We start from the raw sequence: 26,067 nt of genomic DNA on the forward strand, positions 1-26,067 counted from the left end.
CTGTGGACATAGGAAATGGCCAGCTTGAAAGATGGGGACAGTGATGATTCTGTGGACGAAGGTGGAGTGGTGGGGAGGAAGGAAGGAAGGGAGGAAGAGAGGAAGGGGCAGAGGGTGAGGTGACACAAGGGCAGTCAGGCCCTTCTTGATGCAGGAAGAGCCTGCAGCACAGGTGTGTGCTGGAAGGCACTTCCGCCTCACTCAAGTATGGACTTCTGGTTGTATCTGCAGAAGGATGCTGGAGTCTGAACATGTTTGTTTACATTCAGGTTTTGAACACAGAGGCTTTGGACATTTTCTTAAGGCATGTTCACATGCTAGGATCACTCTGAGGATCTCTCCCTACATCCAAACACCTCATGCTGGGACACACGGTGTGGGCTTTGGACCATGCATAGCTTGTGAGTCTGCCTCAACTGTCCCAACTCATTCCTGTCACCTCTAGCTTAGTTGCACATGACGGTTTTCTTCTCTGGACCTTCACCTTCTTTTCAGCCTCATGTATACGTAGTCTGCCATCCTTCTCACAGACTTGGCCTCTGCATGGAAATCACATCTACGAGGCCCTGGACTTTCTCTTGCTCACCTGTCCCTCCACCAGAGGCCCCTCTACCACAGATGAGCCCTAAAGTCTCCAAGTCCTCCAAGTCAAGGACTTCCAGTGACTTGGTACTCTTTTCATTTTGGCTTTTCTTTTGTTTGACACACACACACACACACACACACAATCTCAGGCTGGCATCAATTTACTTTGTAGCCTGTGATGATCTTGAATCTACCACTCCTACTCTCCACCTTGTCAGTACTGTGATCCTGAGATTTCAGGCAGCGTGCACCATCTCACCTCATTTTATGTGTTGCTGAGAACTGAAGTCAGAGATCTGTGTATGCTACGCAAACAGACTATTGACTGAGCTGTAACACCAGACTTAATGCTCTCTAGTTTTGCTGTAAAGCATGGACATTAATCCACTATTCTTCATAGACTCAAGAGATCCTCATGGTGACTTTACTAGCCTGGGAATGGCATCAGGCGTACTGCTAAAGGATCTTGTTACTAGTAGTACTTGGCCATGTCTCTGATCATGGTTCCTGGAACCAAATGTCAGAGGAGCCCCCATAGGAAGGACAGGAGAACAGAAGGCCAGGGAGGGTACAGAGATTCCTCAATATCTGCAGTCTTTTCTTAGGATCAAAACTGGCAACCACAAGGAACCAGTTGCCTTCTCTTTCTAGGTGAGTGACAGATACCTTGAAGGAAGTCTAAGGCTCTATGTACTACTCCTTGCAGGAAAGCAAACACCAACCTCTGGGCCCATCTGTCCTCTCTAAATAGCACATCTAAACATTTTCTTTCCACTAACTCCATCAACGAAGGCAGACTTCTCCTGCCTGGTGAGCGAAGGCTTTGTGTCTCCCTCTCAAGTCTGCCTTGCTTAGCCATCTTACTGTAAGACTCTCAAAGGCAGCAGTGAGCAGAACCAATGCCCATCCTATCTGGCAGTTTCACCACTCAGTCCATGATGTGGCCACTCAGTTTTGGCCACTGCCACTTTCCTTACTATATGAGTTTTCTCTCTGCTCAATATATTTTTATATATGTTCAAAAGGCTCATGTTGGGGAGATGACCAGTGTACCACCATTCCTGGCTTGGAGGATGTAGGACCTATCTCATCCTGAAAACCAATCCCCATATCCAAATCCCTCTTCTGCCTGGAGCTGCCCAAGGCCCCACCAAGGTTTGTGCATCTCTCTATCTCTTTCCTCATAGTTTAGGATAGAACTTTCTTAGTTATCACTGTTTCTTGATCTCCAGAATACAGTACATGCTCAATAAATATCTGTGGAATTCTAAATTTCTGGGATCTTGAGTTGACATTTGGAATCAGGCTATTAATTACTAAGTATTTCCAGAGACTATGTTTCCCAAAATTCACTACTCTTGGCTCAGAGACTCATTAGATATTTATATTTTTAATTGAAACTATATATATTTGAAATATATGAAAACCACAGAAGGTTCTGGTAGAAGATGTCAACATGTCACACTGATGTTCACATCTCTAAGCAAACAAGGGCCAGACAGGTGACAGCCAACTTCTTAAGCAGGCCAGTTTTGTCTGGCATGACAACGAACTTCCCTGTTCAAATCCATGCCAAAGAAAGAACCAGAAGCCTCTGAATTGATGCCTACTGCTCTGTCTTCTGCCTGACGAGGGATATAAGTCTCAGTTGGGGTTCCCGCTTTCCTCTGTTGTTCTCATCTGGTGGCTGCTGCTTTGTAGAGTGAAGTGCTGCATGGTCCTCAATTCTGGTCTCTTACTGAATTGTTGTAGGGTTTTTTTGTTTTGTTTTGTTTTGTTTTTTTTTCCCCCAGAATTAGAAATACCGGGGCTGGTGAGATGGCTCAGCGGTTAGGAGCACTGACTGCTCTTCCAAAGGTCCTGAGTTCAACTCCCAGCAACTACATGGTGGCTCACAACCATCTGTAATGGGATCTGACACCCTCTTCTGGTGTGTCTGAAGACAACTGTAGTGTACCTACATATAATAAAATAAATACATCTTTAAAAAAATTAACAAACAAACAAAAAAGAATTAGAAATACTGTTGTAACACTTGATTTCTTAGGGTAGAGGGACAGGGTAGGGTGGGCCTTAGCCAGCTCAGATAAAGTGAGAGGGCTAGAGGCTAGCCCCTAGTACGTGGGAGGTGTCTGGATGAAAAATGTCACCTCCAGGCCAGAATGTTGCTCTGCTAGCCTCCCTCGGGAGAGGGAAGGGCTTCCCTAAAGCACATGAGGAGCTTCTGTCAGCAGTTCCGTGACGTGGTTTCCACAGCTCCCTAGTGAAGGTTACAACCTTTGGGTTCTGTGACATGTGAGGAAGACTTTCTCTTTGTGCTTCCAGATACCAGCAAGCCTGCTGCCTTATCCCTATCTTTGCTTAGGGTGATGCTTTTCCTAATAGCAGGGAAGACACACCCACAGGCATTGAGACCTTTGGGATCGCTGTCTGGACTTTTCAGAGCACAATAAAACTGTAGAAGGTATCACAAGTCTTCTGGATGCAGCCTTGGGTCTTTCACCTCATAGAAGAACAAGAGGAAAGGGCTTGAGAAGACACTGAACTGACAGAATGGCAAATTTGCACTCCAGCCTCAATTCCTCATTTCCACTAAAGTCTCAGGCATTGAGACCATGTTTGTGTGAAGCTTAGTGCACACTAAGCTTACACAGTGTAACACTGTGTTTTGGGAGGTTAGCAGTTGTACCTTAAGATATACAAGTACTTGCATGGGAGGCACAGAATCCCCTGTGGGACAAAAAGTAGGAGCAGAGGGGTCTTAGGTGTGTCTTGCTATTGTATGATCCTGCCAGAAAGGAAAATAGAGGGCTCAATCAGAGAACAAGGGAAGTCCCTGTGAGCCTGTGTGGTAGGAGCATTCAGAAGCCACTGCACTACTGCATTAACAAGCAAACAAAGAAACAAAGAAACAAAACAAAACAAACACCCTGCAGATGAAGAAGGCTCCCATGAAGGATGAGAAAAGAACACAAAAGATTCTTGAGAAGCTGAGGAAATGATCAAGAATTCCAAGACAAACTTGGCTGATGACTGCAGATTGTGAAAGCTTCACAGGCCCATCAGAGGACAGTTGGAGGAAGAGTAACGGATGAAAGTTTCAGAAAACATCACGGCTCACAAAGATTTGTTAAGATAAGTCCAAAGGTGTTCAGATATGACACTATGACTGTTCAAATATAAGCTAAGTAAGTTCTAAACTGCATCTTGTCTAGCACATCTCTGGGTGTACCCTTTCCCTCTGGGTTGCCTCCAACCCCATGATCTTCCAGTATAGTTCTGGGCTCACAGGTCCATGGAAATGTGAAACTTGAGTTCCAGCTCTTCTAGCTCATCTCCTGAGCCTCAGTTTCCTCAGACCCAGTAAAGAATGAGTCTGCTGTCTTCGGTGTGTAGAAAGCAGCTGAAGGAAGCATGTGGTCTTGTGGTAGTTTGAGTAAGAATGGTGCCCCCCATCATCAGGGAGTGGCACTGCTTGGGAAGGATTAGGAGGTTTGGCCATGTTGGAGTAGGCATGGCCTTGTTGGAAGTAGTGTGTCACTGTGTGGTGGGTGGGTTTTGAGGTTTCAAGGGCCTGAGGCAGGCCCAGTTTCTTTCTTTCTGTTGCCTGTGGATACAAATGTAGAATGCCCAGCGACTTCTCTAGCATCATGTCTGCCTGTGTACCATCAAGCTCCATGCCAAAATAATCACTGAGCCTCAGAAAGTAAACAAACCCCAATTAAATGCTTTCTTTTATAGAAGTTGCTGTGGTTATGCTGTCTCGTCACAGTGATAGAACACTGACTAAGACAAGCCTCCAGGTCATTTATAATAGAAAGAGGTCTGTGTACTCCTCTAGTGTCTTAAGTCATAGAACAGGGCTATCCTGTAACCCAGACAGGGTGATGTGTGTACCTATTCTAAGGCCAGGAAGGACAAACCTATGGTATCCATGGGCTCTAACTCTGGCCTGCATAGAGTCCTTGCTCTGAGTCCTCACTTCTTACTGTGGCATGAAGATGCTCTGAACTCAAAACTGAGTTGAACTGTGGATATCTGGGGAATCCCGTGAATCCCTGCCTAGGCACTATGGTTTCTGTACAAGTATCTCATGGCTGTGTTCCTGGATTCAGGAACATAAAAGCGAAGGAATACTCCTAATTATTCCTAATGATCATCTAGCCCTTGGCTTCTGTCTTTATTCAACTTACTGACCTTTCATTATTGAGCCATGACTTCAGTCTTTGTTTAGTGGAGAATTTACGTAAGAACTGTGAACTGAATACAGTGGTTTTGCTTAATATGCTTCACTCTATTTCAACTTCTATGTAAAGGAACTTGTTACTACAGAACACTTCTTTACACTCTACTTCGTTTGCTAAAATTGTTACTAGGCAATATTTGCCCAAAGTTTTCTCCTCAAAACCAAATTTGCTTTGCAACTCTGTTGATAAAGCTTGAGTTTAGTTCAGCACAGACCATAGCTTAAATATAAGCCTGACATACAAACTCATACATACAAACACATATGAACACAACCACATATGAGTACAAAGACATACAACAAACATATACAGCCTGAACACATACATACATACTACACATATGCACACAATCATACCATATACCCATACATACACATGCAAACATACTGTACATGTGTACAAAACTACACAATACACATACATACATATACACATATCATACACACCACATATATCACAAATATCATATACATACATAGGTACATACATACATACATACTCACACACTAATTCCACATTATTTTGAGGCAAAATCTCTCTATGTAGCCTATCCTGGCCTTGAATTCTTGGTGATCCTCCTGCCTCTGCTTCCAAGTGCTAGTTACAGATGCGAACCATCATATGTGGCTCTAAAATGTATCATTTTAATGATACATTTGAATCTTACTGACACCTAACATTCTAAATCAAAAGCCAAATGAGCATGTTTTTAAAGTAATAAACAAGATATTGGATGTGGGATGACCAGGAAACTTCCATCTTCAGCTGTATAGATTTATAAAAAGATGAATATTTTACAGGCATTTACTTCCAAGTAAATTAATATAAAGACTAGAATAAAATATACCTGACTTTATACATTTAACTTGAGTGTTTTTAAGATTCTTTTTAATATAAAGCAACCATCTACTCTGGAAAAGCTTTTGGAAAGCTCTCACTCTGTCTTGCACACCTGCCAGTGCAAATGAAAGGTAGAAACCTCTCCTGACCTGGTGGACTAAAGCTGGAGGCATTTGATTGGCACTCAAGGATGGAGATCACAAATGTCAGCATCACTGCACCTGGGAAAGCCTGTGGAGATCATGGCCTTCTTTGTACCTTGGAAGCATGTGCATATTCTGTTTTTACAGACAGGGATGGCCCTGCAAAACTCCCAAGTTCTCAGAATGTGGTAGCGATCATCCTCGGTGACAAATGCCTGAGGAGTCCCACTGTGGGTTCCACCTCTGTCCTCACAGAATGAAGTATGAGCAAGAACCCTGCCACACCAGCTTAGTAAAAGTTCCAGTGCTTGCCTCACAGTCATCTTATACCTGCCTGCCTCACAGTCATCTCATACCTGCCTGCCTCACAGTCATCTTATACCTGCCTGCCTCACAGTCATCTTATACCTGCCTGCCTCACAGTCATCTTATACCTGCCTGCCTCACAGTCATCTTATACCTGCCTGCCTCACAGTCACCTTATACCTGCCTGCCTCACAGTCATCTTATACCTGCCTGCCTCACAGTCACCTTATACCTGCCTGCCTCACAGTCATCTTATACCTGCCTGCCTCACAGTCATATTATACCTGCCTGCCTCACAGTCATCTTATACCTGCCTGCCTCACAGTCACCTTATACCTGCCTGCCTCACAGTCATCTTATACCTGCCTGCCTCACAGTCACCTTATACCTGCCTGCCTCACAGTCATCTTATACCTGCCTGCCTCACAGTCACCTTATACCTGCCTGCCTCACAGTCATCTCATACCTGCCTGCCTCACAGTCATCTTATACCTGCCTGCCTCACAGTCATCTCATACCTGCCTGCCTCACAGTCATCTCATACCTGCCTGCCTCACAGTCATCTTATACCTGCCTGCCTCACAGTCATCTTATACCTGCCTGCCTCACAGTCACCTTATACCTGCTTGCCTCACAGTCATCTTATACCTCCCTGCCTCACAGTCATCTTATACCTGCCTGCCTCACAGTCACCTTATACCTGCCTGCCTCATGGTCATCTTATACCTGCCTGCCTCACAGTCATCTTATACCTGCCTGCCTCACAGTCATCTTATACCTGCCTGCCTCATGGTCATCTTATACCTCCCTGCCTCATGGTCATAATATACTCTGTCTGCCCTCAGCAGTAACTAACATTAAGGAACCGTTAGTTCTGATAATGGTTTGCATCTACTGATGGCCTGCTCTGGCCCGCAGATCCACACTTGTCCTTACAGGTGTTTAGTTTTGAGGCTCTGATGTAGGACTCCTGAAACTGTCACCAGGCTCCTTGAGGAAAGTTGGCCTTGCCATCTTAACAATGTATCCCACCTATTCTTATCCTGTGATGGAATCACCAAGATTTTCTTTCCACTCTCCACATAGTACCTGTCTACAGTGTGCACTTTCACTGTTCTGGGGGGATGACAGGTGGTGGGGGCCTTCTGTTAGCTCACATGGTTGGAGTCCTGTGTCATATTGTAGCCTCTCTGTTCTCATTGTGAGATACTGAAATTTAAAAATAAGCCTCTCTGTGGTAGTCAATCCTGAGTATAGTAACTGCACAGCCTTTTGCTTCAAATCCTAATGTTAAGGGGACTAACAGCATGTGTGTTTCTGAGAATATTTGCCTACATGGGGTATTCTCAGATATAACATATTTAGAGATTAGTCTTTTTCCTTTGTTCTTCTAGAATGGAGACCTGGAAATGTTTTGGTGGCCTCTTGCTGCTCTAGGGTGGTATACAGACCCAGGAGAGATAACCATTCAAGCAGGCCCCAAGTCAGTTTCCTTAGCTGAGGAGATATATATATATATATATGGTATATAGCCAGCCTGTACCTCATCCGAGAGTGCAGCGCTCCCGCCAGGAAGGCGCTGCTACTCTGGGGAGAGAGGATGGTTCTGATGAGTCTACATACCTTCGATGAGAAGCGTAATTGCCAGTGATGTGTCCAGAACCGTCACAGCCAGGGGTGGGGCACCTACAAGTACAAATGCAAATGGGGTAATTTACTTGAAGGAAATCAACCCCCCTGGGTAATTGACTTTATCCAAAAGGCAAGCTCTTTGTTGTGGTGTACCCTTGCTACTAAAAGAGACTAAATTGATCTGGGAGCTCTCTAGCTCACTCACGATCATTACCACATAGAAATCCATTTCTACTTCCTTCCTTCCCAGTACAAGGACATGTCCAAATGTCCAAGAATTTTTATGACCTTAATTCTTTTCAGTTTCTCAAGCACCTCTTGTCCTCTGTCACTAGGTTTGTGGACCCCTAAATGGCCTTTCTGTACCCTTACTGTTCTTTGAACTTAGCCAAGGCCAGTTACCATAGTGCTTGCCGTCCCATTCTACACAGGACAAGATACAAACGTGGAAAGATACGCTTCATGGCTACGGGCATGAGATAGTCTGAGCCAGCTCTACACAGGGATTCCGGCCATGTCCTCACAATGCTGTCTAGATGGGGGATCCTAGAGCCCAGGTGATATAGCAACTAGAACCTGTGCTGGGGGTTGGAGGCAAGGCAGACCCACAGTTCCCTAGTCATGGACCCTTCTACAGTCTGCTTTACCTTAAGCCTATTACGATTCCACTCTGGGGTAGAATGTAGGAGGTACATCTGCATGCCAACAGGGATCTCATATTAGCCACAGGCATCTCTACCAAGTCTGTTAATGCCACAGAAACAAATTCCTCTGGCATCTTACTGCCAGCTTGCATTACTGGTGGGTTTTTACAATTGTTTTTCTCTAAATAATAATAATAATAATAATAATAATAATAATAATAATTAATAATAATAATAATAATAATGTGTGTGTGTGTGTGTATGTGTGTGTGTGTGTGCTAGGGTATGTACATGTGGAAGCCAGTGATAGCATCAATATTCCTCAGCTGCTGCATCTTTCTTTTTCTTCCTTCCTTCCTTCCTTTTCTTTCTTCCTTCCTTCCTTTTCTTTCTTCCTTCCTTCCTTTTCTTTCTTTCTTTCTTTCTTTCTTTCTTTCTTTCTTTCTTTCTTTCTTTCTTTCTTTCTTTCTTTCTTTCTTTCTTCCTTCTTTCCTTTCTTCCTTGCTTTCTTCCTTCCTTCTTTCCTTTTCTCTTTCTTTCTTTCTTTCTTTCTTTCTTTCTTTCTTTCTTTCTTTCTTTCTTTCTTTTTTCTTTCTATCATCTATCTATCATCTATCTGACAGAGCTCCTGACTGTCCTGGAACATACCAAGTAGATTAGGTTGGCTAGATGCCCAAGGGATACACCTGCTCTATCTCCTAGTTCTGGAAATATGAGCAGGTGCCAACAGGTTTGCCTGGAAATTTTTTATTTTACTTGTACAGTGGGTTCAGAGGGTGACATTAAGGTCTTAATGCTTGCAAAGCAAGCACTTCTACCATGTAACTATCTCCCTGTTGTCTGTACAACTTTTGCAGCACACTATCCCAAGAACAAGCAGATAGCAATGCAAAAACATACTTCTCAAAACAACTGCATTGCTTTCGTACCACCATGAAGATAAAACTAAGGGTAGAAGTCAAAGGAAAGAAATGCCCTTTCCATTAACTAACAGATTTAGTGATCCAGTGAACAAAATACCATCTGTTATTGAAGAGAAGACCATGTTCTGTGCACTTGTACAGACCCAGGGAAAGCCTGAACCCAGGTCAAGAACAAAGCTACACATGAGGACAGTCAGCAGATGCTCTCAAAGGTCTTAGTTTCCCTCTGTTCAGGCTCAGGAACGTTGCTTAGCAACGCTGAGGATGGGCCAGCATGTTAGCTAGGTATAGAGGTGAGACTGGCAGCTACCTGTGCAGAAAGCTGAGGCCTGGTACTCTGTGGCTGGCCGACTAGTCACTCACAGATGTGCTTTCTCCAGACTGGATGACACAGTGCCAAGGAGCAGGTGGGCACACAGGAACTGGACAAGTTTCAAATGTGCGAATGGCAGACTGCCACACTTGGATGCATAAACAACTTTCAGGGTTTAGAAATTTTCTAATTTCCCTCTGGCCCCATGAAAGAGAATGTGCATCTAGATCTCAAGGCACAGAAGTCAGTGTCTTCCATACCACAGGGAAGGACAGAGTTTAATTTATGGCCTGGATTAGGGGAGGAGCAAAGCCAAGTGAATGGCAGGGCAGTGGAGGTATCTGTGGAGTGCTTGGGTCCATGCAGGAGGACATGGATCTCTGAAATAGGCGGTGGCTACAAAGTAAGGCTGAGGATGTTTGAATGAATCCTACTTGTCAATAGCAGCTCGATCCCTGATAGGGGACTTGGGTTTGAACAGAGTAGCTGTGTTAACCCTCACTTCCCATGTGGTGATAGGTCTGTCATTCAACAGCTAAGAGAATATTTTCTGAGAAGTAATTCAGTGGGCTTGTTCAGTGGTTGACTTTCCCAATGCTGAGGCACTCACTCACCCGAGAGAAATCATCCTGAGAGATACTGAAAGCAATAACAGTTCTGTTTGGAGGTATTTCCTGCCCACCCTACACTCAGCCTTAGTTTCCACTGTAGGGAGATTTTAAAGCCCTTCCTAATTTAAGACCTAGTGAAAGTTAATTTAGAATTTACTCATTTAACAAGAGTAAGCTCAAACTGAAGGTGAGGTCTTACAACCAAGAAAGAACAATGATAATCAGCTCCTCCTACCTTTACCCACAAGACCCTGGTAGCAAGTACTGTGTGTTAGGCTGTCCTTTACAAAGATATAGTTCACCACCTACCTAGTAAGAAAGAAGTTCAAGATGCACTCTTTCTACCACAAAAGAAAAAAATAAAAACAAAGAATTTTCTCACTTTCAGGGTTTTCATTGTTTTGCAGGTTTTCTTTCCAGAACCTGGTCAGGTGAGATCACCTGTTAGCCATGAGGTTGTGGGCCTGCTCACAGCCAGGAGGGTAGCTATGGGGCGAGAGGAGCAGAGAAGGCCTGTCCACTGCCCTGCTCCCCTCCCCCTGCACTGTTTGAGCTCATAACTGCTGAAGTTTTGCGGCCTGCCACTCTCTACCTGCAGGTGGCGCCTTTGGGCTGAGAGCGGGAGCTCAGGCTGCCTCACCTGCTCTTCCTCCCCTGCAGTAGCTCTGGGCATTCATTCCTATCTGACTATTCAAGACTTTAAGGCTTTCTTAAACTCATAGATTTACATACAAATTTTCCCAGCCTTAAGAAATTTCAATATTCAAACCCACAATTTTCTGCAGCCTCAAGTGAGGAGATGAAGATTTCTCTAAAAAAAAAAGGGACCTGCCTCTCAGGCCTCTCTGCTCGGGGCCTGGGGGAGGTGTGTGGAATCCACTTTTCCCTGTCACGCTGGTAACCATCCCTCTAGGAGCCCATCTTCCCAGGAAGGGAGACCCACGTGGGACAATCAGAAGCAGCCTGTGTGCACAGCTTGGGTTTTTGAAACCACAGAAGAGATGGGCTGGGTTTCCATGGAAACGGCCCTCAGCTCCCTAGAGGGAAGGCAATAGCTTGGCTGTCAACACTGAAGTGCTTCTGGTAGGCCAAGGGAGGTTTTAAAGGACACTGCTCGATGGCCCTTCTGGCTTTCCTAATAGCTGCCATGGACGACAGTATGGTGTGTGTGTGTGTGTGTGTGTGTGTGTGTGTGTGTGTGTGTGTGTGGCAGCGGCGGGGGGGGGGGGGGGAAGGGGTAAGTTTAAGCTTTTATAGTTAAGGATGTAAAGTTTGTTAAACAAAGCGTTTCACTTTATAGATATATTCTTTCTCATTACAATGGGAATATGAGTACAAAAAAAAAAAAAAAAAACCCAGGAAGGAAATAAGGAATAAGTAATCTCATTTCATACTTGCTGCTTCGTAGACTGTGAGACAAAATACCCTGGTCTTCTTGCTATAACTTGGTTTTGTTTTTGTGATATTAAGAGAAAATAATTTTTGGTGGTACATATTGCTTTCTGGCTGTGAACATTGGTCTTGAAGAACAGTGACAGAAAAATAATTTTAAAAATTCTTAAATAATGCTTAATTGGAGAGTTATGCAGATTCAGGGGAAATCCAGAAGTTCTCACAGACCCTTCATTCTGATCCCAGGGCCTGACCCTTTTCTGCAGGGGAAGCCATCTGCTGCTTACTAGAGTCTGAAACCCCTGGTCACGCTGCTTTCTGTTTTTCTACCTATTTATCACCAAGTAAACACAGGACCTCTTTAAGAACAGCCATTGGCCACACCTACCTAGAGAGTATCAGATATGTCCTCTAACATAGAAAAAGAGTGGATAGCAGTGTATTGAAATATCTAATCTTAAAGTCAGAGAACTCTGTATTAGAAAAAGATGGGTCAGTATCCAGCACACCTCAATTGTAATATGAATTTGTCCTCAATGGAACTCATGCCCCATTACACAGCCCCATGTGGTACCCTCTTTATAGAATCATAACCTGGAGAATGGGAACAGTTACTGACTGCCACTGTCTTCCTAGTTAATTATTCATAAGTGTCTTGAAAATCCTTTCTCTACATCATCCTCACACTCTTTAAAAAGACATATTATGAGGGTTAAATCAACATTTAGAATTATGTTAAGGAATATAAAGTATGATGTCATAACATCTCTGGTAACATGTGAGCATGACATGATAAGTGTGTCCCCTTGTGAAGCAAATATGTAGCATTATGATAGGTGTTTAAATGAGGATGTGACATCATGATAGGTATCCCCTCTAGTGAGCATGCCATCATGATAGGTGTGCCCTCTGGTTAGGTATGTGATGCCATGATAGATGCCTTTTGGTTAATGGAGTACATGACATTATGAGAGATACACCCTCTGGTCATGTGAGTATGCACAGTATAACACATTTGCTGATCACTGTGGGCTAAAAGGGGACCCCATTCCATGCCGAGGTCACGCATGTGATATAAGTTAGCAACTCTCCAACTCAACTATCACCCCACATCTCTATTGCAGGGATCACCTAAGCCCACATATTCTGGTTGGGCATAACATGTTAACCTGAGGGTCAGCTTGCTCCATGTACATGAAAAGGAGTCACACACAGTGTCAGACAGATGTCATGACACTCCAAGTGCAGTGTTCCAGTACAGTATGGACAGTGTGTGACTGGTACATGACCTAACACCCCTGCTGGATGAGAAAGAACACTTCAATATTCGGTGGGCTCACAAATCACTGCAGGAAAGTCTCTGCAAGTGATCCATGAGTTCTCATGAGAGAGGCAACTACTTGTTTAGAAACTTTTAAACAATGGAGCCTAATACTGCCATCCTTGTGGATCCCTGCCTGGACCCACTGTCCCTTGGCTGCTGTCCCTCAACTGATACCTCAGGGTGAACTGGCCCAGAGGTGCCAAACTGCAGAGAAGGGGGAATGCTTAGACTGCTAGCATCCAACGTGGGACAGATGGACTTGGATGGTTTGAAGAACTTCAGGAGATTTCCTTTCCACTATTTCTTTTGTTCCTGCTTCGTAGCAGTTCTGTTTTAGTAAAACACAAATATTGGAGGAAAAAACAAAACAAAACAAAACACTTTCCTTAGTACCTTCAATTTTAAAAGAAACACAAGTGTAAAAGTAGGCCCTGTCTCTGGGCCTATAAAGTACAATGATTCTGGCCACATGCTTTTACCCAGTTACACAGAAATTCCAGTTAAGAATGCTTTCCTTTCTAAACAAATGTGGCTCTAAAGGTATATTTCTTTTCATCTTTTTCTGTCACATAAAAGGAAAACAAGAAAGGAATGTAGAGAAAGAACAATAAAGACATTTTTTAAATGGACGAATGTCACAATGTCACATGGTTTCTCTTAGGTTACAACCTTACTTTCTTTTTCCCCACAAAGAGAAAGAAAGCAGGTGATTTATCAGGAATATACAGGGCATTTGACATTTCTTTTTTTTTTTTTTTTTTTTTTTAAATATTTATTTATTATATGTAAGTACACTGTAGCTATCCTCAGATGCCAGAAGAGGGCGACATATCTCTTTATGGATGGTTGTGAGCCACCATGTGGATGCTGGGATTTGAACCCATGACCTTTGGAAGAGCAGTCAGTGCTCCTACCCGCTGAGCCATCTCTCCAGCCCCCATTTGACATTTCTTAAACACATTACCTTAACTTCAAGGGAAGACAAAATCTTTAAGTTGTTTTTCAATTTGTAAGGTATGAGGTAACTTTCTCTTTATTTGTAATTCCACTGAGTTGTGCAGACTTGGAATGCTGTTCAGATGTAACATAGCTCAGGGGATCTGGCCCCAGGGCTGGGCAGGTCACCTCTTAATGTTTCCTCCTTAGGTGGAGCCCCTTCCTCCTCCAGGAGTCCATTTCTCTCTCAGAAGTCCTGTTCTACCCTGTCCCTCTCTGCTATGCCCTGCCCTGCTTTGCCTTTTGCAAGGTTTCCTGGGGAGGGTGGGTAGGGACTAGCTTGTTACTTAGAGAAGATGAAATCACATAGCACTGGCAACAAATGCAGGTCCTAGGACTGGAGCAGCATCTCCCTGAATCTGTGCAGAGAAGCTCCCACTCTATTCTGAAACTACAGAGGCAGATGAAGGTTTTCCATAGTACTACACTTGGGATGCATGTACATTGAGGAAACCTGTACATTCCAGAATATTAGTGGTCACTGGGTTAGATTTACTGATATACATAACACATAAAAACACAATGCTTCTTTTTTTTTTTTTTTTTTTTTTTTTTTTTGGTTCTAAGCCCTTTCTTTTGTAATTACACTCAAAAGCAAACCAGTAAATAGGAAGTACTTGTTTAAATACCCTTCACACAATGTTTAGCTAAAGTGTTGAAGATGGTTAGGCCTCTGGTACAGATATATCATCATGTGAAAGACACTGTAAAGCATGAACACAGTGACTCCTGGTTGACAGATTCAGGGAGCCCTAAAGCTCCAGGAGGGAAATGGATACCCATTTGATGGTTTGAGAAGCTCAATAGTTCTGTGATGCCCAATATGGTGGTCACCTAACCCTGGGAGCATGTTTTGAGATGCATCAGTGGCAGTATGTCATTACACCAACATCAGAGACAGACCTAGGTGGTGTAGCCTGCTACCTGCCAAGTTCTATGGCATATGCATGTTCTAACTTCCTGCTCCAGTACTATAAGTCTGTATGGTACCTTAGAGTGCTAAAGGCCATTCATTGTACCACTATTCTAAACATGACAAAGTGTAAAGTATGTTAAAAATATACTCAAGTTCCATGGTAGTCCTGTGGCCCACCATAGTGTATGCTGTTCATCACTGGCCTAGCCAGAGCTAAGCAGTGTGGGAGTAAGTGTCCTAGATAGAATGAATGAGACATTCTCTAAAGTGTATTTAGATCTCAGGCTTATGATACAACCCATTGGGAATAGGAACTTCTCAAAGTTGGTCTAATGCTGATGAGGAAATCACAAGCTTGCTATCAGCATGGGGTTATCTCTAACATGCACTGAGTAGATGCAACCTTTAGCCATGGACTCAACTCTGTTGGTCCCACAGTGCCCCTGGTGTTAGGGATAGGGGACTCATCTCAGAATTGACCAGCACCTGGCCATGTCTGATTCATTTCTGTGGGACACTGGAGCTCAGGCGTGGCCCAGGGGCGGCCCCCAGGCTGCATGGCAGCTGGACTGGCATGCTGCATGCAGCTTTTTGTGTCTCAATCATGCAGCTATAGGTCTTAACTCAAAAGTCATGTGTGTGGATCATGCTGCCCTTCGAGCCTGTGGGGAGACGTCTAACTCAGACCCCTGGTTGCCAACACTGTGACCTACTGCACGGCTGGAGGATATCCCAGGAACATCAGCAGTGGGCTCCTGTCAGGGCGGCAGAACGTACCTAGCACATCCTGACGTCCCATTCACTTAACAGGATGTGTCCATGGGAAACTGCTGCCAGAGCACATGCACGTCCAGCAGCAGGGGACCAGCTAAACAAGAGGCGGGGCAGCCGCAGTCAGAACCCATGCAAAAAAAAAAAAAAAATACAAAAGGTGACTAGTGCAGCGGGCTCAAGGCAACAGAAACCACCATTCCTAACGTCTCACCATCTATGGTGAGCAAGAACATATCACACCACTCAGCTCATGGTGGGTGCCGGGGCTCCACATCTGACATGCAGGGGCATTTCATCCAGTGCTGAAAGGTAGGGCTGGACAGAGGAATACTCACCTTCAGTTGACTGCACTGATTCCTAAGTCAGTGCTACTGTTAAAGAGTGTTATGAAGGCTTTTGTTGGGCTTCTCTGGCCCCAGGTGCAGGGTGGAGGTATGTAAACATAACCACATCTACTCTACTCCACACATAATTGCATAGTCCAAAAGTGTTCTCACAAAGGAATCAAAAGACACCAGTGAATGCATCCAATAATCTTTAAGCAGATTTGTTAAATATTCACGATGTCTTTCAGTGGGAGTGATTTAAAAGAGACAGGGAAGGAGGCACGGAGCCCATGCCCAGAGTTCCTCATGCTAACACCCACGCTCGATCCATGGAGAACTGGGCCCCATACCAGCCAGATCGACAGACAGTCTAACTCATCCACGGAGCTCTTTCACGCCAACCACTACCAACAGCGTGCATTTGTTCACACATAAAGTCATGGTGGAGAATGTACCAGACAGGTTTCCCAAGAATACCAAGGCTCAGAGTGAGGGAGAGAGCCGCCCCATTAGTTCCCACCCGGACTTTGGGGCAGATGAGCAAGGGATGCTGCATGGCCAGCCACTGCTCAAGCCATCGGGGTGCACGGGGCACTGGAGGTAAGCTCCACTTCTCTCACCACAGATGGCTCAATGCTTCTTTTCAGCTATAGGCAGAAAGAGGTTGAGTCGTTTAGAATCAGGTCGGTTTCTGAAGGCTTCTGACCCCAGCCTTTAAGACAGGCAGGCTTTCCAGTCAGGTAGTGTGGTGCACTTGGTTTTTTTTGGAACTAGACAGTCACTTCTGATATTTAATCCTACTTTTTGTTTGCCATATTTTCTACACTTGTGCTTGGAACTTTTACCCAGGCTCTTCTATGTTTCTAGGACTAGCCTCAAACCCCAGAGCCTCCTGGTTCAGTCTCTGAGTGCTAGGAAGAGTGAGGCATCACCACAGCCAGCCAGGATCCTTTATTTCCAAAGGCCCTCTGCTGACTTCACATAACACCCAGGGAGTTAGCCAGTTCATGCTGTCCTGCACTCAGGGACAACTGATGTCTTCTGCCCAGACCCTGCCTATCTGCTTTCCCCCCTCTTTTTGTCTTCATTTAAATCTCATTTTTCTGTTTAGTTTCTATCTTTTAGTACCTGAGCATGAAAAATATCTACCCTTCTCCCAAAACAACCAACATTTCTCCCTGGTCTTGAGACAATTTGTTTGCTCAAATCAATAAGCATTTCTGAAGACTTGGTTTTACATAGAAGTTTAGAAATAAATTAATCAAATTCCTTATTTTACAGGAAGGATTCTACAGCAGTGAGACAGGTTTTACGGAAAGTTCTCTTCTACCCTTGCCCTTCCTGGCATTTTCTTTGATTATAATCTTTTTGTTGCTTCTTTTGATTTTTCTTTTTGAGACAAGATCTTTCTTGTGTATCCTAGGCTGGCCTTGAACTTGTGATCTTTCTGCTTTAGTCTTCCATGTTCTTCGATTACAGCTGTATTCCCCATGCTGGGTCATAAGCGATTTTCTAATGTCTCCACCCATCACTGCTTCATGTGTGCAGTCCCTCCTGCACGTGCTCGTGTGCTCTGCTGCCTGCACTTTTCATGCTCTGGTTCCTACAGACCTCTCAGGGCCTATGGAATGTGGAGAGTGAGAGAGATTGTGGCTAACAGAAAGTGAGTTCATATGGATACGTACGTGATCAAGAGCCATTGGTGATGTCTAACACCAAGCTCTGCTCAATTTCTGTGCCTTCCCTTTGAGTTTTAGGAACTAGAAACTCACTAGTCCAGAAAGCTAGAGTCAGCAGTCAGTGCAACTACCACAGAAGCCATGGCCTAAACCCGGACTGAGTGATTCATGTTCCACCAATGGGTGTTCAATGGCAGAGAAAAGACAAGATTAAGGGTGAGTGAGTGTAGTGGGAGTGAAGGAGGAGGAGGAGGAGGAGGAGGAGGAGGAGGAGGAGGAGGAGGAGGAGGAGGAGGAGGCAGTGCTGAGTGCTAAGGACAGACAGCACTGATGCTGCTGCATGGTCTCCCCATGACTGGGAGCTCTCTCGGGTATGCCCAGCAGGCAGAGGCCCATGACCACTCTGCTCACTCTAGAGCTCAGCCCCTACTCTACCTCCTGGAGATAAGATCAAGGATCATTCTCAAAGATCCTAAGCCCTAGAGGTGCCTTGACCAAAGACTGCTAACTTAGGGGATCTGGGCTTGGAAGGACAGGTATCCTCTTCCTAGGGACACTCTAGAAAGTTTTGTCCACTGTGGGGCCTGCCAGAGGATATAGAGTTTTTCTCATTTATGGTTTGTCTGAAGAGAAGACTGAGAGGATAGGCTGCATGAGGAAGAGATGAGCATCCACGAAGATGCTGGGAAGCAAGTCATAGCTCAAAGAGCCTGAAGGAGGGCATGCTGAAACCCAGGGCTCTGAGACCACATCTGTGCCTGACGCCTTCTTCCATGACAACTTGGAATACCTGCCCCTCTTGTACCCTCCCAGGGAGAGCAAGAGGTAGACCATATTCCAAAAGGACCAGAAATGTGTAAGAACTCAGATATGCTGCCTGAATGGGAAGTACTAGGAGTCAGTTCAGAGAAAAGAGGACTCAAGGGGAACACAGGTACTGTCACAGATATGTCAGAAAAGCAAATCCCACAGGAGACGGCAGACCTCTTACCACCTGCTCATAAAGGCTAAGCCCCTCAGAAGAGTATTCCAACATTGGCTGACTAACCCACAGGGCATCCTCTCTCCTGGAGCCACGAGAGGGCAGACTGGCAACTTCAAAGGACTGTGAGATCCCCACAGGTTTGAAGTGACACCTGCTAGTGACCTCAGAGAACTTCTGGGCTGAGCTGCAGACAGCTGACCAAGGCAAATCCTCAGGTCTATCTGTGACATGCTTTAGAAAGCCCAAGGGTTCTGATGACTGAGGATAGATGTGTATAGAATCCTTTTACAGGCATCTGGAGGAACAGCCACTATGAGGGGAGTTAGTGACTCTGCCCCTTTGGTCTTCTCTTCTAGTAATTGATCTCCAATGACTTCTAGGGTAGTAGTAGTTCTCAACCAGTGTGTCACAACCCTTTTGCAGAGAAAGGGGTCATATATCAGACATCCTGCAAATCAGCTGTTTATATTACAATTCCTAACAGTAGCAAAATTACAGTCATGAACTAACAACAAAATAATGCTATGATTGGGTGTTACCACAGCATGAGGATCTCTATTAAAGAATTGCAGCATTAGGAAGGTTGAGAACCACTGATTTAGGATAAAGCCTTTCTCTCTCCACCATCTGTGGTATCCCTCTCTGGCTTCCAGATGCACACCCATGTGAGAAGCTGTGTCCATCTGTCCTCTACTTTCTATGGTGTAGCTCCCTAGGACAAGGCTAAGTAGTGACATTTCCTACCTGGTTCCATTCATTCCCCTTGCCACACTGGCACTCAGGGTCTCTGGACCAAAGGGAGGTAGGAAGTATAGTGAGACCCCTCCTTACCAGGACTCATCAATTCCAGGGAGGCCACTAAGCTCTTGTTTTCTGACTTGCAGGCCTAACCAAAAGTGCAGGCGATGTGTGGCCTTAGGATATAACCTGACAGAATGTTCTTCCTACTGTCTACTGGACTGCAGGGAATTCAGGTCATGGCACAGCTGTCTCCTCCATAACTAGGCCACATCCTGCTTCACCCTTGGCTTTCTTTCCAGTAGAGCCATCACTGTATATCTGCTGGAGACCTTTGCTCTGTGTGCCCAGTGTGCTGTCCTTGAAACCACCTTTACAGGAGAGGTGGGCTGAGGGCCATTTTTCCAGGAAGCCAGCTCACTGAGCAGTGAGGCTGCTTCACTGAGTCCCAGAATGGCTCTCAGTATCTAGGTCAGGGGTTGTCCTGGGAGGGCTCAACCAACATAGCTCAGCTTCTGTTTTGAGGACAGTGGAATCGGCTCACAATGTGCCATGTGGATGCTAGGATGTAAGACATGCCTGTCCAGTCCGGGGCCTGGCCTCCCACAGAAACCCTACCTAGTCTTTCAGGCTCATTGACCTTGGGGAGCTCACAGCACTGTGGAAACAGACACACCCAGACAAGCCTACTTAGTGTTGGAGTACCCCATTCTCACAGTGGATTTTTTTCCCCTAGCTTTAAATCCATCTTTACATGCATACCAGCATACAGGATTATAGTTAGGGACACAGAACTCAGGGGTGTGCTTTGATTTTTACTTTTTAAGATCAGATAGTTTTTTGAGATCCCTGAATTTCTTGTAGCTAGTGACCTTTGACGATTGCTTAGAACTCAGCTAGCGCTCCCTGGGCAGAAAGATATCTTTGGCCTCTGAATGGGAATGGGAATGAGCTTGTGATGGTCTAGATAACCATCCAGACAAGCAGACACTCAGACCATGCCACTATGCTTGAGGCAAGCTGTCCATGCCCTACCAGATCCCTGTTCTTCTTTTTCCTGACTCAGAGCTTCTGCCTTCTCTCAGGGAGGATGCAAAGAAGCATGCAGGCATTTTTCCAAGATGAGGAATGCCCACCTGTTTAGTTTGAGAGTCCAGGTATCACGCATCATGCATGTGTGTACGTGCATGGGAAAGGAGCAAGTGGAGAAGAAAGAGGGGTACAGATAGGGAACATGGACTGCTGGCAAATATAAGAAGCACAAGATCAAATATCTGGAAAAAAATTATGTAGAAAGGGAGGAACCGGAGATTTAAGGGCGGCGGCGGCGGCGGCAGCAGCGGCAGCAGTGGCTGCTCCAGCTGAAGGGCCATCAGCAGTGGAACCAAGGCGTCACAGGGACCAGTTAGGGCCTGCGCCCACGACCACTGACCTTCGCTGACCAGCCGGACAGCAAGCAGCTGCAGTTGTGCGGTGCCTTTCCTGCACGGAGGCCACTTCAGAACTCGGCCTCCCACCAGTCAGGAGAGGAGCATCCATCTTGGTTCCGTACTCCAGGAATCGGACAGACTGAGGTACACAAACATAATCCGAGGCCAACACCGCGGTGGTCTGAGCCCGACGGGCGTTGGCCTGCACCCAGGCCCTGGGCAGGTCGGGGGGCCATCGGGGTGCCAACCCAACCAGGAAGTTTTTTGCCCAGGCCTGCGAGCACGCCGCCGCCATTTTGCCTGCAGGGCGACAGAGAGCTCAGGCGGGCAGACCTGTAACAGGCATAGCCTAAGGCTAACAAAGCGGGGGTCCAGGCCCCAAAAGGCACAGGACTGACCCCAAGAACTGGGCGGCTTGGTGGGCCATCTGTGAGTCAACCCGCCCAGGTGATTGTTAGCAAAGCAGACTCTCCCAGCGCTTTCAGGGAGCGCGGGCGCGCACGCCCGCCATCCTAGTCACCTGGCAAACCCAATTAACAGTCAAAGCCGTAGGGGAACTTTGCTCAGACCTTGGCCTCCCAGGCTTTTGCCTGGACTCAGGGACTGGGCGGCCAGGCTAACCTTGTGTGCGACAGCCCGGTTGGCAGATCGGCTGCCCACCGGAGTGAGCGGAGCACAGGGGAGGTCACAGTAGCATACACCGTCGGCACTCCCTGGGAGTGCACACGGGCTCCATCTGCTCCACAGACACAATCTGGGGCAAGGCCTCAGGCAGAAGCCCTTAGCTCTACTCTCTCCGCTTCCGGATCCAGATCAGTCTGGGCGGCAGCATTACATCTCCAAGTCCTGCAAGTGGCTAGCTGGGCTTCCGGGCGGCCAGCTGGGAGAAGTCAGTGTGCTCCAGTGAATCCAGCGGGCCCCAGCGGGAGCCTTCCGGTGCCTGCTTTGGGATCTGAACAGCCTGGGCAGCAGCACACTGTCTACAAGCAGTGCAGGAGGTAAGCTGTGCACCAGAGGCCAACTGGGAAGGGGCAGCTTGCACTGGTGAGTCCAGCACTGACAAGATAAACTAACACCAGTGAGATCTAGATGGCAAAAGGCAAACGCAGGAACGTCACTAACAGAAATCAAGGCAATATGGCAACATCTGAACCCAATTCTCCTCTACCAACATGTCCTGGATACCCCATCACACCAGTAAAACAAGATTTGGATTTAAAATCACTGGTCATGATGCTGGTACAGGAACACATGAAGGTCATACATAAAGAAATTCAGGAGACAATGGATCAAAAGTTAGAAGCCCTTGCAAGGGAAACACAAAAATCATTGAAAGAAATCCAGGAGAATACAAAAGCCAACAAGGAGGAAATGCAAAAAACACTTAAAGAAATACAGGAGAACTTTGCTCAACAGGCTGAGGTCATGAAAGACGAAACACAAAAATCTCTTAAAGAAATACAGGAGAACTTTGGTCAACAGGCTGAGCTCATGAAAGAGAAAACACAAAAATCTCTTAAAGAATTACAGGAAAACACAAACATGCAAGTGAAGGAGCTAAGCAAAACCATCCAGGATCTAAAATCAGAAGTAGAAACAACTAAGAAAACTCAAAGGGAGACAACTTTGGAGATAGAAAGCCTTGGGAAGAAATCAGGGGACAGAGATACAAATATCAACAACAGAATACAAGAGATAGAAGAAAGAATCTCAGATGCTGAAGATTCCATAGAAACCATGGACTCAACAGTTAAAGAAAATGCAAAATGCAAAAAGCTTGTAACCCAAAATATCCAGGAAATCCAGGACACAATGAGAAGACCAAACCTAAGGATTATAGGCATAGAGGAGAGTGAAGATTTACAACTTAAAGGGCCAGCAAATATCTTCAATAAAATTATGGAAGAAAACTTCCCTAACCTAAAGAGAGAGATGCCCATGAATATACAAGAAGCCTACAGAACTCCAAACAGACTGGACCAGAACAGAAATACTTCCCGTCACATAATAATCAAAACACCAAATGTTCTAAACAAAGAAAGAATACTAAAGGCAGTAAGAGAAAAAGGCCAAGTAACATATAAAGGAAGACCTATCAGAATCACAGCAGACTTTTCACCTGAGACTATGAAGGCTAGAAGGTCCTGGGCAGATCTCATGCAGACTCTAAGAGAACACAAATGCCAACCAAAACTACTATATCCAGCAAAACTCTCAATCACCATAGATGGAGAAACTAAGATATTTCATGACAAAACCAAGTTTACCCAATATCTATCCACAAACCCGGCCCTAAAAAGGATAATAGGAGGACAACACCAATACAAGGAGGGAAACTTCACCCTGGAAAAAGCAAGATAGTAACCTTTCATCAAACCCAAAAGAAGTTAAGCATTCAAATTTAAAAAATAACGTCAAAAATGATAGGAAGTAACAATCACTATTCCTTAATATCTCTTAACATCAATGGACTTAATGCCCCAATAAAAAGACACAGACTAACTGAATGGATACGTAAACAGGACCCTACATTTTGCTGCTTACAGGAAACACACCTCAGGGTCAAAGACAAACACTACCTTAGAGTAAAAGGCTGGAAGACAATTTTACAAGCAAATGGTCCCAGGAAACAAGCTGGAGTAGCCATTTTAATATCAGATAAAATTGACTTTCAACCCAAAGTCATCAAAAGAGACCCTGAGGGACACTTCTTGCTGGTCAAAGGAAAAATACAAAAAGAAGAACTGTCAATCCTGAACATCTATGCCCCAAATGCAAGGGCACCCTCTTTTGTAAAAGAAACTTTATTAAAACTAAAAGCACACATTGCACCTAACACAATAATTGTGGGTGACTTCAACACTGCACTTTCCTCAATGGACCGATCAGGAAAACAGAAACTAAACAGGGACACAATGAAACTAATTGAAGCTTTGGACCAATTAGATTTAACAGATATATATAGAACATTCTATCCTAAAACAAAAGAATATACCTTTTTCTCAGCACCTCATGGTACCTTCTCCAAAATCGACCATATAATTGGTCACAAGACAGACCTCAACAAATATAAGAAGATCGAACTAATCCCATGCCTCCTATCTGATCACTATGGAGTAAAAGTGGTCTTCAATAGCAACAGAAACAACAGAAAGCCCACATACACGTGGAAACTGAACAATACTCTACTCAATGATACCTTGGTCAAGGAAGAAATAAAGAAAGAAATTAAAGACTTTTTAGAACACAATGAAAATGAAAACACAACATACCCAAATCTATGGGACACAATGAAAGCAGTGCTAAGAGGAAAACTCATAGCGCTGAGTGCCTCCAAAAAGAAAATGGAGAGAGCATACATTACCAGCTTAATGACACACCTGAAAGCCCTGGAACAAAAAGAAGCTATTTCGCCCAGGAGGAGTAGAAGGCAGGAAATCATCAAACTCAGGGCCGAAATCAATCAAGTAGAAACAAAGAGAACCATACAAAAAATCAACAATACGAGGAGCTGGTTCTTTGAGAAAATCAACAAGATAGATAAACCCTTAGCCAGAATGACCAAAGGGCACAGAGAAAGTATCCAAATTAACAAACTTAGAAATGAAAAGGGAGATATAACAACGGAAACTGAGGAAATCCAAAAAATCATCAGATCCTACTACAAGAGCCTATACTCAACACAACTGGAGAATCTGGAGGAAATGGACAATTTCCTTGACAGATACCAAATACCAAAATTAAATCAGGACCAACTAGACCATCTAAACAGTCCCATAATGCCTAAAGAAATAGAAGGAGTCATAGAAAGTCTTCCAACCAAAAAAAGCACAGGACCAGATGGCTTCAGTGCAGAATTCTACCAGACCTTCAAAGAAGAGTTAACACCAATACTCTTCAAACTATTCCACAAAATAGAAACAGAAGGAACACTACCCAATTCCTTCTACGAAGCCACAATTACGCTGATACCAAAGCCACACAAAGATCCAACAAAGAAAGAGAACTTCAGACCAATTTCCCTTATGAACATCGATGCAAAAATACTCAATAAAATTCTTGCCAACCGAATCCAAGAACACATTAAAACGATCATCCACCATGATCAAGTAGGCTTTATCCCGGGAATGCAGGGTTGGTTCAATATACGGAAATCCATCAATACAATCCACTACATAAACAAACTCAAAGAACAAAACCACATGGTCATTTCATTGGATGCTGAAAAAGCATTTGACAAAATTCAGCATCCCTTCATGCTTAAAGTCTTGGAGAGAACAGGAATTCAAGGCCCATACCTAAACATAGTAAAAGCAATATACAGCAAACCGGTAGCCAGCATCAAACTAAATGGAGAGAAACTTGAAGCAATCCCACTGAAATCAGGGACCAGACAAGGCTGCCCCCTTTCTCCTTATCTTTTCAATATTGTACTTGAGGTACTAGCTCGGGCAATTCGACAACATAAGGAGGTCAAAGGGATACAAATTGGAAAGGAAGAAGTCAAACTATCATTATTTGCAGATGACATGATCGTCTACCTAAGTGACCCAAAGAACTCCACTAGAGAGCTCCTACAGCTGATAAACAACTTCAGCAAAGTGGCAGGTTATAAAGTCAACTCAAGCAAATCAGTGGCCTTCCTATACTCAAAGGATAAGCAGGCTGAGAAAGAAATTAGGGAAATGACCCCCTTCACAATAGCCACAAACAGTATAAAGTATCTTGGGGTGACTCTTACCAAACATGTGAAAGATCTGTATGACAAGAACTTCAAGATTCTGAAGAAGGAAATGGAAGAAGACCTCAAAAAATGGGAAAACCTCCCATGCTCATGGATCGGCAGAATCAATATAGTTAAAATGGCCATTTTGCCTAAAGCACTATACAGATTCAATGCAATACCCATCAAAATCCCAACTCAATTCTTCACAGAGTTAGAAAGAGCAATTATCAAATTCATCTGGAACAACAAAAAACCCAGGATAGCTAAAACTATTCTCAGCAACAAAAGAAAATCTGGGGGAATCAGTATCCCTGACCTCAAGCAATACTACAGAGCAATAGTGTTAAAAACTGCATGGTATTGGTACAGTGACAGGCAGGAGGATCAATGGAACAGGATTGAAGATCCAGAAATGAACCCACACACCTATGGCCACTTGATCCTCGACAAAGAGGCTGAAAACATCCAATGGAAAAAAGATAGCCTTTTCAACAAATGGTGCTGGTTCAACTGGAGGTCAGCATGCAGAAGAATGCG

The 26,067-nt window shown here is 44.6% G+C and overlaps 1 protein-coding gene across 1 annotated transcript in view; it reads right to left on the bottom strand.

Annotated features, from left to right (window-relative positions):
• Myt1l (myelin transcription factor 1 like) overlaps positions 1-26,067 on the bottom strand; it is a 394,986-nt gene that overhangs the window by 27,775 nt on the left and 341,144 nt on the right. The window contains exon 19 of the mRNA XM_052186010.1: positions 7,745-7,807. Within this exon, the coding sequence (XP_052041970.1) occupies positions 7,745-7,807 (63 nt within the window). The remainder of the gene's footprint in view (positions 1-7,744; positions 7,808-26,067) is intronic.

Source organism: Apodemus sylvaticus, chromosome 6 (genome assembly GCF_947179515.1).
Source record: "Apodemus sylvaticus chromosome 6, mApoSyl1.1, whole genome shotgun sequence".
Classification (NCBI taxonomy): Eukaryota; Metazoa; Chordata; class Mammalia; order Rodentia; family Muridae; genus Apodemus; species Apodemus sylvaticus.